The 16,498-nt window shown below is 45.9% G+C and overlaps 1 protein-coding gene across 1 annotated transcript; it reads right to left on the bottom strand.

Moving 5' to 3' along the window:
* Positions 1–1,605: 1,605 nt before the first annotated feature.
* On the bottom strand, positions 1,606–5,312 carry LOC120845796. The gene has a single exon (XM_040217341.2). The coding sequence runs from the start codon at positions 4,989–4,991 to the stop codon at positions 1,872–1,874; it is 3,120 nt and encodes a 1,039-aa protein (XP_040073275.1). The 5' UTR covers positions 4,992–5,312; the 3' UTR covers positions 1,606–1,871.
* Positions 5,313–16,498: the final 11,186 nt, after the last annotated feature.

The raw sequence follows: 16,498 nt of genomic DNA, 5'->3' as shown, positions 1-16,498 counted from the left end.
TTTTGTTTAATCTACGCGCTTCGATATACTTTGCACAATTCGGAAGGGGCATCTGGTGTTTCAGATAAGAACGGTCGAACCATATCCGGTGACCATTTTTAATTTTGACTAGAAAAATGCATCTTGCTGCCATAATGCCCAGGGAAACGGAACCGGTCGTTGTTGTTGTTGTTGTTTTCTTTTTTTTTCTTTAGGGGGGGGGGGGGGGGTTGCCTCTAAGAAAAAAAAAGTCAGAAACACCTGGTCAATCTGAAGCGTTGTTTGCGGATTTCGCAACATTGGCATTTCAAGCAACTCTCCCCCTACTGGCCCAGAAATATTTACCGACAAAGTAAGTATGGGAATGATTGACCCAAATTATTTATCACGAAGTATCGACGTCGTTATTTTGGAATAAGAAATCGCACAGACGACTGCACAATAAGTCATACAGCTTAAGTTTTATCTTTTTTTCTCCGCATTTATTCAAGCCAGGATTTTCAAACTTTGTCAGCGTGTTGTCCTCTATTTGGCTAATCTTCGTGATAAATATTGTTTTCCTTGTTAGCGGGAAAAGTTCACGAAAAACGCTCAAATAAAGGCATTTTCGTAAATGTGCATAATTTTGAAAATCAATTTAAAAAGAAAGGCCATCTTCGATTTTTTCAAACTCTTCCAAGTTAGCGCCAGTGATATGTACTAACAAGATGTGCAAAAACATGTTGCATTATTTGCAAAGAAAAAAAAAGATTTTTTTAAAACAGCCTAATTGGGACAAGCATGTCAAAAAACAATTTTTCCGCGAGAAAAAAAAATTTACAGCAATATTTATTGCGTGAGACTGATTTTAGTTTGCGGCTATTTCGCCCGTTTTAAATCGCGCGCCACGAAGTTGGGATTCCGTGACGTTAATCCCAATCGGCTCTCATTGGCTACGAGTTTGATTGACAGCTTAGATCTTGGTTGTTAAACCTTTGTTATTTGTTGCAATTTCCTTTTGGGCGGCATATTTTTACGTTTAAAGAATAACCCATGTGATGAGAGTTATTATTCTTTACAAAAGGTTTACAAGACGGGCACTTCCGTTTGGATTCATACCATAACAAACAAAAGCTTCGCTATGGTGGGCTAGAGGGGGAGGTGCCGCGAGCTGGGAGGAAAAGGCGATCCGCCTGTTCAAGCCTTCCGTAGATGGCGCTACGGTCGGGATTTCGATGCGCGGGTGGTGAGGATACGTGGCCGACGGCTTCGCCTATGCGTGTTTTTGTTGCGCGCGTGAGCTAAAATTTGTTGAATACACAAGTAAGCTCACAGCGGCAAATGTTCAATAAATCTACTTGACCCATTTTCCGTTTATTTTTTAGTACTATTGCTACGACAGGGAGACGACGGGTGTCGCGGCGGCGGCCAGTTTGGAGTTAAAACCCATCCGCGAATGGTCCCCAGAATAACATAATTCTTATTTATTATTAACTTGCATTCCTGCAATTATTTAACGAAATTTTGTATTACTATAGCTCTCCACTCCGTGATTTGCTGTGCGGAACTTTTGCGCATGATGTGAGAAATGTGTGAAAAACTCTAAGTAGAGGAACAAACTGAAGTAGAAAGTAAAGAAACTAGATATATGCAAACACTGTTTATTGCACATCAAGTTAACCACGTCTAGAATAGAAATTTAAGTTTATCAACACAAAATAAATCTAATTACAAATGAAGCTAAACACGTCTAATACATGAAGTCTAGTTCATCAACACAAAATAAAGTTCACGTCTGCATATTGCTGCCGGGCTGAAGTCTTGCCAGATCACACATCACTCACTTAATATAAAAATAATATTTCACAATAAAAAGAACCCTGGACTTAATGTGTCGCTCGCAAGAATGAAAATCAGAGCACACGTCTCTGCTTAAGCAGCCTCATCCTTTCGCGTCTCTCCTTTCGCTTCGAATTCTGTGTCTTCACGTGGAAATGAAGTCTTGTCAGAACGTAGAACTTGATGATTTTGTTCGTCAGAGGGACACTGTGATCGGAACAACCAACAAGGGTCAGCTTGGTCACCTGCAGAAAGGACACTAGGTCCATGAGGCTTTCCCTTCTCACCTGCTTCACACTAAAACAGTACGTAAAGGTGTTCTCAAGCGACCTCACAAGCGCGTTCAGCTTCGCTGACGGGTACACAAGACCTCCCCGATCAACCGCAGCGGTGAGGCATGCTGAAGCTGGAGCAGGCCCGTCCTTACGTTGAAGCAGTTCATGACAGCATTCATCACATTTTGTGCCAACGATGCTCTTTCTTGCGACGTAGCCAGCAATGTAAAAGATGAGCCTTGAATCGCTGGCTTGTGCGACCATTGCAGTGTGCTCAATACCACAACCGCTAAGCACCTTGTACGCCTCAGTCAGGTCTCCTACGTCTAGAAGCTCGTCTACTCTTTTCTGAGACATTGTCTCCTTTGCATCATCCACCCCTACGAGACTCTTTAAAAGCCCACTGGACACATTGCCATGAGGTGGTGATTTTGCCAGGTTCTGAAAACTCAGGCAGTTGATGGAAATCAAGAACTGGCTGGGTGTTGGATGGTCATTGCACCCCAACATCTGCCTTACAATGCCAAAGAGTCTTTCAATCCCATCTTGGCTCATCCGGAATGTCATTATGTAGCGGTATTGGAGTTCGCTTGTCACATACTTCAGCAGAGATAAGGTGCTCGACAGTGTGACGCGCAGTCCTTCAGCTGCGCTGCGGCTCAGATAGCCTTGTCCTCCTGCTGCTTCTTCCCATTTATCCAAATAGGCCAAGAAGCTCTTGATGCACTCTTCTTGCACATTTCCAGGTCTCAGCGCGCCTGAACTGCACCTGGACGTCATGGCTTCAATGAGCATTCGCATCCTTTCGACGAAGCTGATAGTGGCAGCTGTACTTCCATGTTGTCTCTCAATCTCGTCTTCATATAAAAAGAGACCTCGGAGAGCTTCGTCACTGAATAGCCGAAAGGCATAGTTAACTCTCATTTTCTCAAAGCCATTTGGCCGAACGACCGACTTGTTGACATGTGGCATAGCCTTCAGCGTGGTGTCGTGTCTTTCATCACACTTACGGGCACAGTCCAAATGGTCAACAGTGGCATGCCCTTCTGGCGTCTTCAGGCCTGTCCGCACAAAGCTGTTCCTCACGCACTTCACAAGGTGTGGGAAGTCCGACACAAAATAAAGGAACCGTTCTGGATCAGTGGGGTGCTGCCTCCTGCAGACCGTTTTGTCTTTTGTTGCGGATATGCCGAACGAACGCCACATGCTTCTGTTCCAGGCTGCTCCGTCGCAAGTGATAAAGTCCACGTGGAGTCCAGCATTCTCACTCATGATCACGGCCTCCAGGATAATCTGAGTGAGAGTTTCTGCCTTCACGTTACTGTGGGAGGCAAACACACCAAGGATCTGGTGCCACTTGCCAGTAAAAGGCTGGAACATGATCACAAGGCCGTGATCACATCCCAGAGTCTTCTGACTCTCTGGCGTTAACTTGCCAAGATCAACAAAACCTTCAATGTTTCCATCTGATGCGAGTCTCAGGTGCTCCGATAACTTCATCTCGTCAATCAGGAGGCCGCCATGGCACTGAAAAGAATTCATTGACCTGGTCTTCTCTGCTACAGCTGCAAAGAGCTTTTCACTCAGACCAAAGCCACTTCTGTAGCTCTTCAGGTAGCGACGCAGAGATGTACGAGAAGGCAGGATCATGATCTTGTTTTTTCTAATGTGCTCATAGAGGCGAGGGCTTTTCATACACATCACAGCACACTCAAGCACCCATTCACTCTCGTACTTCATTCCTTTTGTGCTTTTCCGTCTTGATGCAGCAAGGCATGCCTTAATCTGCTGCTGCTGCTTAACGGGCATGTTTTTTATCTTGTCTTCGAATGAAGATGTGTCCGTTTCCGCACTTTTCCGTCTCAGATTGTGTATTTTTGATTTTAGCTTCGAGATGCTGACCCTGCACCTTTTCAGCTGGGCATTCCTCAGCTTTGTTTTGTATGAAGGCGTCCGAGCCCGGGCTTTCGCGGTTCTTTTCTTGTAACTAGCTTGGTTGAGAAGCAGCTTCCTCAGGTACTTGCACTGTGGACAAGGTTTCCCTGGTGTCTGAGAAATTCCAGGGCACGATGCACTGAAATTCTTGCCACCACAGGCCTTGGTCCTGCGCCTTGGATTTGTGGGAAACTCCCCTTTCTCACCAAAGCCTTTGCAAGGAGTCAAGGAATCCACCTGCCGAAGCAGCTCTTCTGCCATCTCCACATTGACCAGCTCAACAATCTTCACCTCGGTGGCTTGAACGAACACGGTGGCACGAACGGCTTGGTCATTAGCAGTGACCAACACCACCTTTTCAAAACAAAGGCTCTGGCCATCAAGAGCGCACACAGTGAAAACCGTGACTTTGTCAGCTCCAGCAACAAGGTGTTTAGCCCAGTAGGGGCTTGGTAGCTCGCAGTTCCAGAGGTCGGAGATTAACGGCAAGTCAACAGGAGGTGCTGCCCTTGAGTGGTTTACTTCAGCATCCGTCCCACATACCTCGACAGGCAAAGATGTACTGGCTTCTGGTCGGAGGGTCTTTGAAGGCAAGCCGCAGCTCGACGTTTTTGACTTCCTTTTCTGCGGTGGCTTCTTCGATAAATATGATGGCACGTTGGGAAAAATGGTCGGAATCGCATCACTCGTCAAAACAGGGCGATCGCGTGGGATTGTCACGGTTTGACCATTGATGACGTGCGTGAAAACCCGCACGATAAACTGTTCATCAAAATGCAGATCACAAAGCACTGAGCGCGCGTCGAGTGTTTTGTCAGCACGGGGGATTGCTCGCTGCCAGGCTTCAAAACGTTCTGGGTCCTTCGGCGCGGCAAACAGGGATACTCGCCGATCAGACTGCCTCGACGACACATACCCTGATGTACAGCCGGGGGCGAAGCAGTGAGTTTGCGTAGCCTTTTTCACTTTCGGTGCCGGTGCCATTTGCGCAGAATAAAACAGTACTTAGATGTCAGGAACGCATTGCCGGTGATGAGTCGATGCTGCGTGCACAACTTTCAAAAGATCACAGCGGGCGACCGTAGAGCAACAAAAGCGATTTCGAGGCGACTGTGGCCCCGATGAAACTAACCGATTACGGACGAAGCGAGGTATGGTCTCAGCCACTGCGGTCCGAGCAGGTCCGTGCACGCCTGCCTGCACGCCGTCGAAGAGCCGACAGGTGCGCCACAGCGGTCGCCAGCGGCAGCGGCATGAACGGAAGACGCGCTCTTTTCTCCGCGGCGAATAGGCGCTGGCGCCACCTCCCCCTCTAGCCACCATAGCTTCGCCATTCTTTCATGGCCGCCGAAGTCTCTGCTCCCGCCTGTCTCGCCTACCTCGACTAATCGTTTCGGCGAAGTGATCAGTGTTTCGTGCTGACCCAGGTGCTTGAGTGAGACTTCTTGAAGTGAAGTAGTGTGTGTTTAGCAGCTGTCGCAGGTGTTAGTGATAGGAAGCGACGTGGGGTTTTGGCTTTCATAGCGCGGTTCTTTCGTTTTCCTCTTTGCTTGCTTAGCGTGCTTTTTTTTGTTTGTTTTGCTTGTTTGCGCGTGCAAATCTTGACTTTTCGGAGATGTCATATGCGTGATCCCGAAAGTGAGCCTTCCAGCAGCCATGTCGCCCCGAAAGGAATGCTATTTGGATGGAGGCAATCGGGCGTTCGCGTAGCGACAAACGTGTCCAGTTACGTTCTCGTCATATGGCTCCGGAGGCCTTCGAGATTCGCACCGGGCGCACCTAACGTCCACAACTAGACACACAAAATAAAAAAAAAGCACCATGTTCACTACGTAAAAAGTGGTCTCAGTTCATGCATCTGTAGACAGGTACAAAATCTTGCCCAAATTTATTCACACCGCACGACGAGCGCAACACGTCGCTGTGCAAACGCAGTCCAACAACACGAAGCATAAAAACGGCAGATTTAGGAGAACAATTCGGAGTCCACGGAACCCATTGTTCAATTAAAACGACGTAATTTATTTGAAAACGCCCGCAGCTTTTTACTCACGGTATGCGTCCGGAATCTTCCACATTTTGAAACAAACCGAAGGAAGATTTACTTTTAAAAACGCTCGCTGCGTCCTCCCGGGCCAGTTTTACTGGATCAGTTGACGACGACGGGACTGGACCCGTTGTACGTCAACCCCGCATTACACACATAGCACCGCATTACACACACCACGAACGTTTCAGCTCTGTCGCGTCGCCGTGTTGCACCAAACAGAACGAGATCGCCGAAACCAACGCAGCGCTGTCGTGAACCTTGGCTTGTGGTTGCGCACTCGTGGATTTTGTGACTCCCTTCGCTTTCAAGGCACGCACGACGATTACGAACGATACTTTCCGTCTTGCGGGAACATCACAGGGGCACTTCTCCGGTCAGGTCTTGGCTAAATGTGCTCGCAAACCGCGTCAAACCAAAACAATACCGCGGCCTGGCCTAGTTGCCAGATCTTGCGTCGTTCAACTCCGCAACGCAAGGAGAGTGAGGGGCGAGGCGTACTCCTTTTCCGCGGGAGTCGAAAGAGCGGGAGTTTCAAATGTGACGAGGTTCTGACTCTACTAAATTACGTCGTGTGGCGTAAATATTGATAAACAAAATAATTTTTTTCGCGGAACATTTGTTTTGTGACATGCTTGTCCCAATTAGGCTGTTTAAAAAAAAAAACTTTTTTCTTTGCAGTTACCCTTTAAAAGCGCACTCTGTTTAATTACTTGTTTTTAATAAAAACCTTATTTCCAAAAATATAGCACGAATTCTTTATGAATCAATGTATAGGTAAACCAATACAGGCTGAAGTTTTTTTATCAGGGGGTATCTTACGATACTTACCCTCAAACTTTGGCGGCCGTTTTGTTTGTTACAGTAATTTATTTCCCCCTAAAACCACTGCAATTATCAGCGGGCAGGAAAAATAATCACCAGTCGGTTCAGTTTATGAAAATGATTACGATTGTTTGGTGGCTACTTTCCTTGATTCGAGTCAACGCAGTGGTGCTGGTGGCGTCATCGTGCCAGCTTCCAAATTTTTCGTCTTCTTCGAATTCGAATACTTTCTATAGCTTGCAAAACTAGCTGACAGCAGTGACCAACTAGCAGGGAATCCGTGACAGAGTGGGGAGCACGTGGAGCGAAAGCTCACGCCGCAGAACCCAGGGGTCCTACGTTCAATCCCCACCCCTGCTCGTTTCGATCTCGATGAGCATCGTACCGCGTGCGGTCGTGTATCACTACTGCGTGGTGCACGTTAAAGGCCCGAGGCTAGCAGGGTAACAATGTCGCAATATCCTGGCAGCCTAAACTGCAGTTGCATAACAACTAACGACTAATTTGTTTAAAAGGTTAAAAGGCACGAACAAACAGGACGAAAAAAGACACACGTACAACACGGACAGGCGCAAAATACCAACTGATCTATTGAAAAACGAATCATCGTTAAACTCGATCCCAATCGCCTAAACACATGCAACTGATAAAAATTCTTATCGCTCATTACACACATCCTTCAAGAAACACAATTTCTTTGGTTAACAGATAAAGAGACGGCATGCCTACGTATCTGTCAGCCGCTTTGTGTATACACAAAGCTTCGATTAGTTCTCTTTCCATTTTTTTCATTTTCTTTCTTGATAAACCTTTTGCGCCCAAACAAAGGTTTGCACCCACATCGTTTGCAGTGATCCGCAAGATGCCCTCCCGAATTATTGCGTACGGCAAGCTTGTGTTCGCGCGCTCTTTCATTAAAGCATCGGCCAGTCTGACCGATGTAAGCTTGGCCGTAACTACAGGGGATCTCATAAACCACCTTAGTCACGCATTCGGTGTATCTTGTTACATGTTTTTTTAGTACACTACAAACTTTCGTTTTATCATCGCGGATCATATCTTCGAAAGTTTTCACGGGGCTTAGATGACTACGTTAATCCTGTGTCTAACAGCCATCTTTTTTAAATTGTGGGACACTTTGGGTGCAAATATGGTATCACCTGCACTGGCATCTTGTCTGTCTTTTCACGACTTTTGTCAACACCCTCCCGTTTAAATATTTGTAAGAGCCTTTCACACACACTTGTCTCTAAGCTCTTCGGGTAACCGGCCCTCGTCAAGCGTGCAACCTGCTGATCAAAGCTGACCGGCAGTCTATGCTGGCAGCTTCTTGTAATGGCTGCGTGAAGGCAGGTGGATGCAATCCCCCGTTTTACGAGCTTTGAATGGGCACTGCTGAAAGAAAGGAGGCCTTACTTAGTTCGTGGATTATAACTCCATCATAGATGATCATTAATAAAAAAGAGCTGTAAATCCAGGAACTGAATACTGCCATCATCAGGCATTTCCCAAGTGAAGTTCAGTCCACCGGATAGTGACCTAAACAGATTAACAATTTCTGCCACGTCATTTTCCATACAATTCGCAGTACATTCCCCCAAAATGACCAAAATATCATCCACAAAGGGGAAGATCTTGACCACATTAATCTTGTCAAGATTCCTCGATATGCGCTTGTCCATGGCAGAAAGATAAATGTCACACAAAACAGGTGCCACTGAAGAACCAATACAAATACCACTCTTTTGCACGTAGAACAGTTCATTACAAACAACGGCCGTGGACTGCAAGTAAAATTCTAACACCGCTATATAATGGTCGCAGTTGACACCGTAGAATTCTGGAACCCCACTTCACCTGACTGCGCTATGCTCTCACGAACATTGATGTAAAGTACATCATGGGGAACCGAGTAAAGCAACTCTTCTCCATCCACAGAAAAGGCTGTGGCCGCATTCTGCAATCCTGTTTTAAAATCTTGAACTAGTTCCCCGGAGCTTCGAACTAGAAAGGGATCTCCAATGACTAAAGCACTTAGGTGACGCTGTAAGTACCTGCTGACCTCGACCTGCCAGGCACTCTTTTCCGAGACAACGACTCGCAAGGCACCGCTAGGCTTATGAGTCTTGCCGCTAAAGAAGACCTAAAAAAAAAAACATTGTCTGCATTGTTGACCGCCTTTCTTACTCCTTCAAGGTTCACGTCTTTGAGCAACCTCAACGCAGCCGTCCTTTGCTTCACGAAAAATTCGACAGGCTCGAAATTCTTTTCAGTTGCTGCTAAAGCCTTGTCCTGGAAAAGGTCTTCCCTCATCAAAACAAAGCCGCTCTCTTTGTCGATTTCTACCACTGTAAGCCCACTGTCCCTCATAAAGTCAACGATTTTTCTAACAGGTGGTCGTTTCCTCGGTTCTCGACTCACTGTGTGCTTGAGACAGTCCACTCTTTCACTGATGGCTCGCTCTCTGTCCTGTTCACTGACACGGTTGGCAACCGGCGCACCATGCCCAGTAGCTCATGTTGCTTTGAAGAAGGTTCATAGCTGTACTTCGGACCCTTTCCCAGAGTCTCAAGCACACAGTACGTTTCCTGGCAAGGAGACATTGCTTAGCACAGTGGCGTTGTTCGCACAAGTAGCCGCACTTTTCTTCTTGGGCGGAAGGCTTTAGTGCTTTAGTCATTGACGATCCCTTTCTGGTTCGAAGCTCCGGGGAACTAGTTCAAGATTTGAAAACAGGATTGCAGAATACGGCCACAGCCTTTTCTGTGGATGTAGAAGAGTTATTTTACTCGGTTCCTCATGATGGACTTTACATCGCTGTTCGTGAGAGCATAACGCAGTCAGGTGAATTGAGGTTCCAGAATTCTATGAGTGTAAACTACGACCATTTTATAGCGCTGTTAGAATTTTATTTGCAGTTCTTGGCCGTTGTTTTAAATAAACAGTTCTACGTGCAAAAGAGTGGTATTTGTATTGGTTCTTCAGTGGCACCTGTTTTGTGTGACATTTATCTTTCTGCCATGGACAAGCGCATATCGAGGAATCTTGACGGGATGAATGTAGTCAAGATCTTCCACTATGTGGATGATTTTTTGGTTATTTCAAGGGACTGTACATCAAATTGTATGGAAAATGACGTGGCAGAAATTGTTAATCTGTTTAGGTCACTGTCCGGCGGACTGAACTTCACTTGGGAAATGCCTAATGCTGGCAGTATTCAGTTTCTGGATTTACAGCTCTTTTTTACTAACGATCATCTATGCTGGAGTTATATTCCACGAACTAAGAAAGGCCTCCTTTCTTTTAGCAGTGCCCACTCAAAGCTTGTAAAACGGGGGATTGAATCCACGTTCCTTCACGCAGTCATTACAAAAAATGAAAGCCGTTTCCAACTCCCTGTAACGCCGAATTTGAGCGCAGCTCTTGAGGAGGAGGAGGGAAGGGTACTGGGGGGATCAGTTGACTTCGGAAGGAAGGGGGGGTCACGTGACCTCGGGGGTCACGTGACCTCGGAGATCACGTGACCTCGGGGGGAGGGGTCACGTGACCGGGGGGGGGGTCACGTGACGATGACGTCATCAGTGACGATGACGATGACGATGCGGATGCCAATTACGTCATTGGCATCCGCATCGCCATCGTCATCATGACTGATGACGTCATCGTCACGTGACCCCCAGGTCACGTGACCCCCCCCCTATTTCCTCCCGAAGGAACCCGAGGTCCTTCCGAGGTTCTTCCGAAGAAACCCGAGGTGCTTCCGAGGTCCTCCCGAAGGAACCCGAGGTCGTGGGGGGTCACGTGACGATGACGTCATCAGTGATGATGACGATGACGATGCGGATGCCAATGAAGTCATTGGCATCCGCATCGCCATCGTCATCGTCACTGATGACGTCATCAGTGACGTCACTGATGACGTCATCGTCCTCCGCATCGTCATCGTCATCATCACTGATGACGTCATCGTCACGTGACCCCCCCCCTAGGTCCTCCCGAAGGAACCCGAGGTCCTCCCGAGGTCCTCCCGAAGGAGCCCGAGGTCCTCCCGAGGCCCTCCCGAAGGAACCAGAGGTCCTTCCGAAGGAACCCGAGGTCCTCCCGAAGGATTTCGGGTTCCTTCGGGAGGACCTCGGGAGTACGTCGGGTTCCTTGGGGAAAATTTACCCATAATGCACCGCGCGGTTACGCCGACGGCGACGGCGACGGCGACGCCGACGCCGACGCCGCTCAAGCCGGAAACGGGCGCCTAAGAGCTGCGCTCTAAAAGCTGCCAGCATAGACTGCCGGTCAGCTTTGATCAGCAGGTTGCACGCTTGACGAGGGCCGGTTAGCCGAGGAGCTTAGAGACAAGTGTGTGTGAAAGGCTCTTACAAAAATTTAAACGGGAGGGTGTTGACAAAAGTCGGGAAAAGACAGACAAGATGCCAGTGCAGGTGATACCATATTTGCACCCAAAGTGTCCCACAATTTAAAAAAGATGGCTGTTAGACACAGGATTAACGTAGTCATCTAAGCCCCGTGCAAACTTTCGAAGATATGCTCCGCGATGACAAAACGAATGTTTGTAGTGTGCTAAAAAAACATGTAACAACATTCACCGAATGCGTGACTAAGGTGGTATATGAGATTCCTTTTAGTTGCGGCCAAGTTTACATCGGTCAGACCGGCCGATGCTTTAATGAAAGAGCACGCGAACACAAGCTTGCCGTACGCAATGATTCGGGTGGGCATCTTGCGGAGCACTGCAAACGATGCGGGTGTGAACCTTTGTTTGGGCGCACAAGGTTTATCAAGAATGGGAATGAAAAAATGGAAAGAAAACTAATCGAAGCTTTCTGTATACACAAAGCGGCTGACAGATGCGTAAGCATGCCATCTTTTTATCTGTTAACCAAAGAAATTGTGTTTCTTGAAGGATGTGTGTAATGAGCGATAAGAAGTTTTATCAGTTGCATGTGTTTAGGCGATTGGGATCAAGTTTGAGAATGATTCGTGTTTCAATAAATCAGCTGGAAGTTGGCGCTTGTCCGTGTCGTACGTGTGTCTTTTTTCGTCCTGCTTGTTCGCGGCTTTTAACCTTTTAATCGATATGAACCAACTAGCCCCGACCAAAGTTTTATTCACTAAGTTGTCTTTTTGTTTGACCAACTAGCTAAAGACTTGCGGAAAAAAACTTCAAAAATAGTATGATGAAATTGTGAGGTCTCCACGTGCAAGTGCCAGTTTCTCCGGTGCATTTTAAATAAACAACCTAAGGCTTGTTCACACTCTTGCAACCGAGTACGACCAAGAGAAACAAGACCGGTTTTTAGTCCTCTTACGACGTTTTAGGACCATCTCCGCAGTAGCGCGCCCGGTTCTAAGACGTCGCAAGAGGATTAAAAACCGGTCTTGTCTCTGTCGGTCGTACTCGGTTGCAAGAGTGTGAACGAGCCTTTAGATCGATCCGAAAAAAAAAAACACCTGAAAACCAAAATATAAAAATTCTACTGCAAACACGGGGCACAGGCTTGGTAATAAATACTATCAAGACGCTTTTTCTGTGTGTGTGTGTGTGTGTAAACTACCGTGTGGGCCTAATGGATGAAAAGCACTTGGAAAAAAATCGTAAATATATGGCGTGCTTTGTAGCTGTAATTCATCATGAAGGTGCTGTTAGGTGGTGGACATGTCTTTTGGAAATTATAAAAGAAACTCTTGCTTTCATTAAAGTTCGAAATAAAGACGCTAAATTTTCTATGGGAAGAGGAGTTAAGCGTTTTTCGTTTACGTGAATTTGAACAAAACAAAGTATAAAAACGAGGTCAGAAGGATATCCCTTCTTCCGCGTCTTTGTTTAGCTGAAACAGCCAAATATCCAACAAGAAAGTTTTTGTTTCCTCAAAGGCATAAAAAGGCTTAAATACACACACTATATTTCAAAGTATATGTACGTTGTGCATACCGCGTGGGCCCAATGGATTGAATGCACTTTAAAAAAGCGTGGCAGACTGGGAGTTAACCCATAGTGATGTTCTTAAAGGGACGATTCACAAAATGTTAACTCCCCCTACTGCAACGATTCACACCAAGTGTTTGATATCAGCACGCCTAAGCGATCAAAATAGAACGTGTGCGCTAATTTTAGAGCGGACGCCCTTCGTCAAATCTAGCCACGAAAGTCCCCTATAATAATAAAAGAAAAATTCTCATAACGGCCTATCTGAAGCGGTAAGTGAATTCGGGAATTAATGTAAGTTTAAGCGCAACAAGGTGGCATTTCAAAATCAAACAGTCTGGTTGAACCGTTCTTGTAACGTGAACTTGGACTGCCGTGTTTCATTGCAGTAGCCCTGTATATCACGTGGATGCTGACTAGAGTGCACTGCAAGACACCGTTGTGTATTCGAGGGTGCACAAATAAACTAATAAAGAAAATTGTTGGTATATCACACAAAACGTTGGGCTTGTTCACTAGGGGTCCATATCACAAGAGCGAATGACATTTTAGCGAACGGCGACATTTGAGCGAATGGTCATTTTAGCGAATAACGGGGGCGCGCGTTAACCCATCCGTCGCGCTGCGCTTTACGCCGCTTCGCGGCGACAGTCTGCGGCAACTCATTACGGAAATATGAACTCACTTGGCCCACCCGAAAACGCCGCTTCGCGGCGTCCGGCTATTCGCTAAAGTGTCATTCGATGAAACGTGGGCGTTCGCTAAAACGTCATTCGATCAAGTGAGTGCCTCCCGTTCACTAGACTTGACGCTCAAAGACCCAGTCACGGGTGCTGTGAATTGATGCATGGGTGGTGGTCCTATTCGTAGCAGGGGAGGGGTGTCTCAGCTAGGTTTATTTTTCATATGTGGATCCAGGCATCTTGACCTAAGTTCCCCCCTCTAGAGGAATTGTTTGTTCGTGAATGGGTTGTTTTTTTACCCGGACTCGAGGAGAACTGGCCACGCGGTACCGTCCACGGGCCTGGCGATGAGCCTCCTCGCACACTGTGTTCATCCCTACTGCCATCAGTTGACTATTTATTTAATTTGCAAAGAGTCAGTATCTGTAGCGACTAGTCAATCTCTTCAGGGGGGCTGTTTCACGCATTTGCGTCGAGTGCGATTTTGAAGTTTCATACATATAATCTGACGCAGCGCGGGCTTTTTGCAGCACACAGAGATGGTCATTGGTGACAGATCTTAAACCCCGTGATCTAAGTCCACTGAAAGGCGCGCGTGATGAATAACGCTGCGCTCGACATTGAGGACATTTAGCAAACCGTTGCCGTGTTTCGTATACGGCACTGCCGGAGCCTTTGAAGCATGCTTTTAAGCACGCGCCCCACGGTCACGGTATCAGCAGGGCGAGCATTTGCTTCAAAGGCTCCGCAAGTGCGGTACCCGGAACACAGTAACGGTTTGCTAAAAGAACCTATAGAAGAGTCTTCACGGCGAAACGTTTGGTACGAGTAGGTACGAGACGCTAGGGTGGGTTGCTATATCATCAGACGCACTGCGCGAGAGTAACGCCAGGGCACCCAAAATGAAACTGAATCCGATCTCATACATGGATTTACTATAATATCTCGATCGTCTCTTATCAGTCTTCTGAATGAAAGTACAATGAATATAAACACGTATTCTATTGCTAATAACGGTATAACAAAAAAAAAATCCTTAAAAAATCGAGGAGGAGGAGTTCCGTAAAGTAGTAGAGAGGACGGAGATGCTTCTATGGAGGCGCACAGGGGAGTCATTGCAGAAAACCGTAGCGCCATCGGCATCATAACGTGGACGCAACTAGAGCCGCTAAATGAGCTGCGCTTAGAGTATCGGCTCTCCATTCCCCGACATTGTTGTGGGCGCCGCCATTTTGGTGATTGTGCAGAGCAGACGCAGCGGTGGATCGGCATGATTCCAAAGTGCGACTTCCTCAACGTTAGACTCGGTGTTAGGACGCTCATGTAATACTGCTTTGCTTTGTCGCGAACTGTTTAAACGTTTGGAGAGGAGGGAAAAGCGTTTCCTATGATTTCAGATAAAGCTTCAGGTAACTCGCAACCATGATTTTAAGCCACGATATGGCCAATTGTTGTTACTCTGAAGCGTAGCTTATTTAGTGGCACTAGACGCAACGTTGCTGGGACGTGTTGGTTGGATGACCGCGCTCCAAAAGCGTGGGTACTGCGCGGACACCTGCGAAAGGCCGATATGTATATAAAATCAATCAATCAATCAATCAATCAATCAATCAATCATTTAGTCAATCAATCAATCAATCAATCAATCAGTCAATCAATCAATCTAGTTTTCTTTAACTAGCAAAGATTTTAGCCGGGGCAAAAAGCTGCAACACGTGCAGCTTGACAAGGCCCCAGCTCCAAGACAGCAGCGCACGTAGAGGGCTTTGTTCAAAGAATCAAATCTAAAATGAAACCATTATTTAAGTGCAGAAAAAAAAAGAAAAAAGGACATAACAAGATGTCAATGTAACATATGTTATCAATTGACACAGTACACATACAACACGAAGCCTCAAGTTCACAACCTCGACAGTATCAACATTAAAGTTTCAAACGGTAAGCTATGGCTAAAATCTGTTTCAACATTCAGCTTGTTCAAGAAAGATGGAAGTATGTATGTAACCGATGTCAGTCCATAGTTTGTCCGGGGGGTTGGGTACACTCAAATCTTCACTGTGCCGTGTGTTATAAACACTAGTATTTTTTATGTAAATTTGCTATTTGTAGAAAACCACTATGTTTAGTTTTTTCTGCTGTTTTATAAGATACTAGAAGGCGGTGGTAATGTAGGTGTGTTATTCTGACAACATTCAAAAGAGCAAAAAGAGCATCTGAATGGTAAAGATAGGACACATTTGCAACCACTCTTAGAGATTTTGTTTGCTCTTAGATATTTGTTTATATTTCGAATGGTAGTGGTACACCATACCAGGTGATAATATTGAAAATACGACTGCGCGACGCCGTGAAAAATTGTTAACTTAACAAATAAGGTGAAAACTGTACGGTATCAGGAAGGAGTACCAACAACTTTTCTGGCTTTTTTATGTATGTATTCTATATGCTCAGTCCATAATAAATTATCTGAAAAGGTTACACCCAATATCTTGAATGACTTTACTATCTCGATTGCCTCCCCGGCTATGGTGATATTTGGGTTAGAATATGAACAGTCACATTTTTGGCTCGAAACAGCATGCACTTAGTTTTGTTTATGTTAATACGTAATCTATTTTTTCTGTCCAACTATGTAGCTGCGAGTGCATGTGATTCGCCCCTTCTTTGATATTGTCAGAAGTAGTGGATTTCAAAAATAATGTAGTGTCATCGACTTAAGCGATTACTGTGCAATCTGGAACACTGTACTCAATGTCACTAAAAATAACAGAAATAATAGAGGACCTAAAACACTTCCTTTAGGTACTCCTGCACGTACTGTTTTTATAGTTGAAGCTGAATTATTGATTTGAACAAATTATCTCCGTTCAGCCAGATATGACTTAAATAAATTGAGTACATGACCCCGAATACCATAGAATTGTATCTTTTGTGGAAGTATACTGTGGTTAACGAAGTCAAATGGCTTTGAAAAGTCGATATATATGTCAGCAGT

Source organism: Ixodes scapularis, unplaced genomic scaffold (assembly GCF_016920785.2).
Source record: "Ixodes scapularis isolate PalLabHiFi unplaced genomic scaffold, ASM1692078v2 PGA_scaffold1__304_contigs__length_218370807, whole genome shotgun sequence".
Classification (NCBI taxonomy): domain Eukaryota; kingdom Metazoa; phylum Arthropoda; class Arachnida; order Ixodida; family Ixodidae; genus Ixodes; species Ixodes scapularis.
Note: the sequence above shows the minus strand (reverse complement) of the source record. Positions and strands in the feature narration are given on the sequence as shown.

Bases quoted from the DNA above. Each gene is read 5' to 3' on its own strand.
- LOC120845796 (XM_040217341.2), bottom strand. From the start codon at position 4,991: ATGGCACCGGCACCGAAAGTGAAAAAGGCTACGCAAACTCACTGCTTC.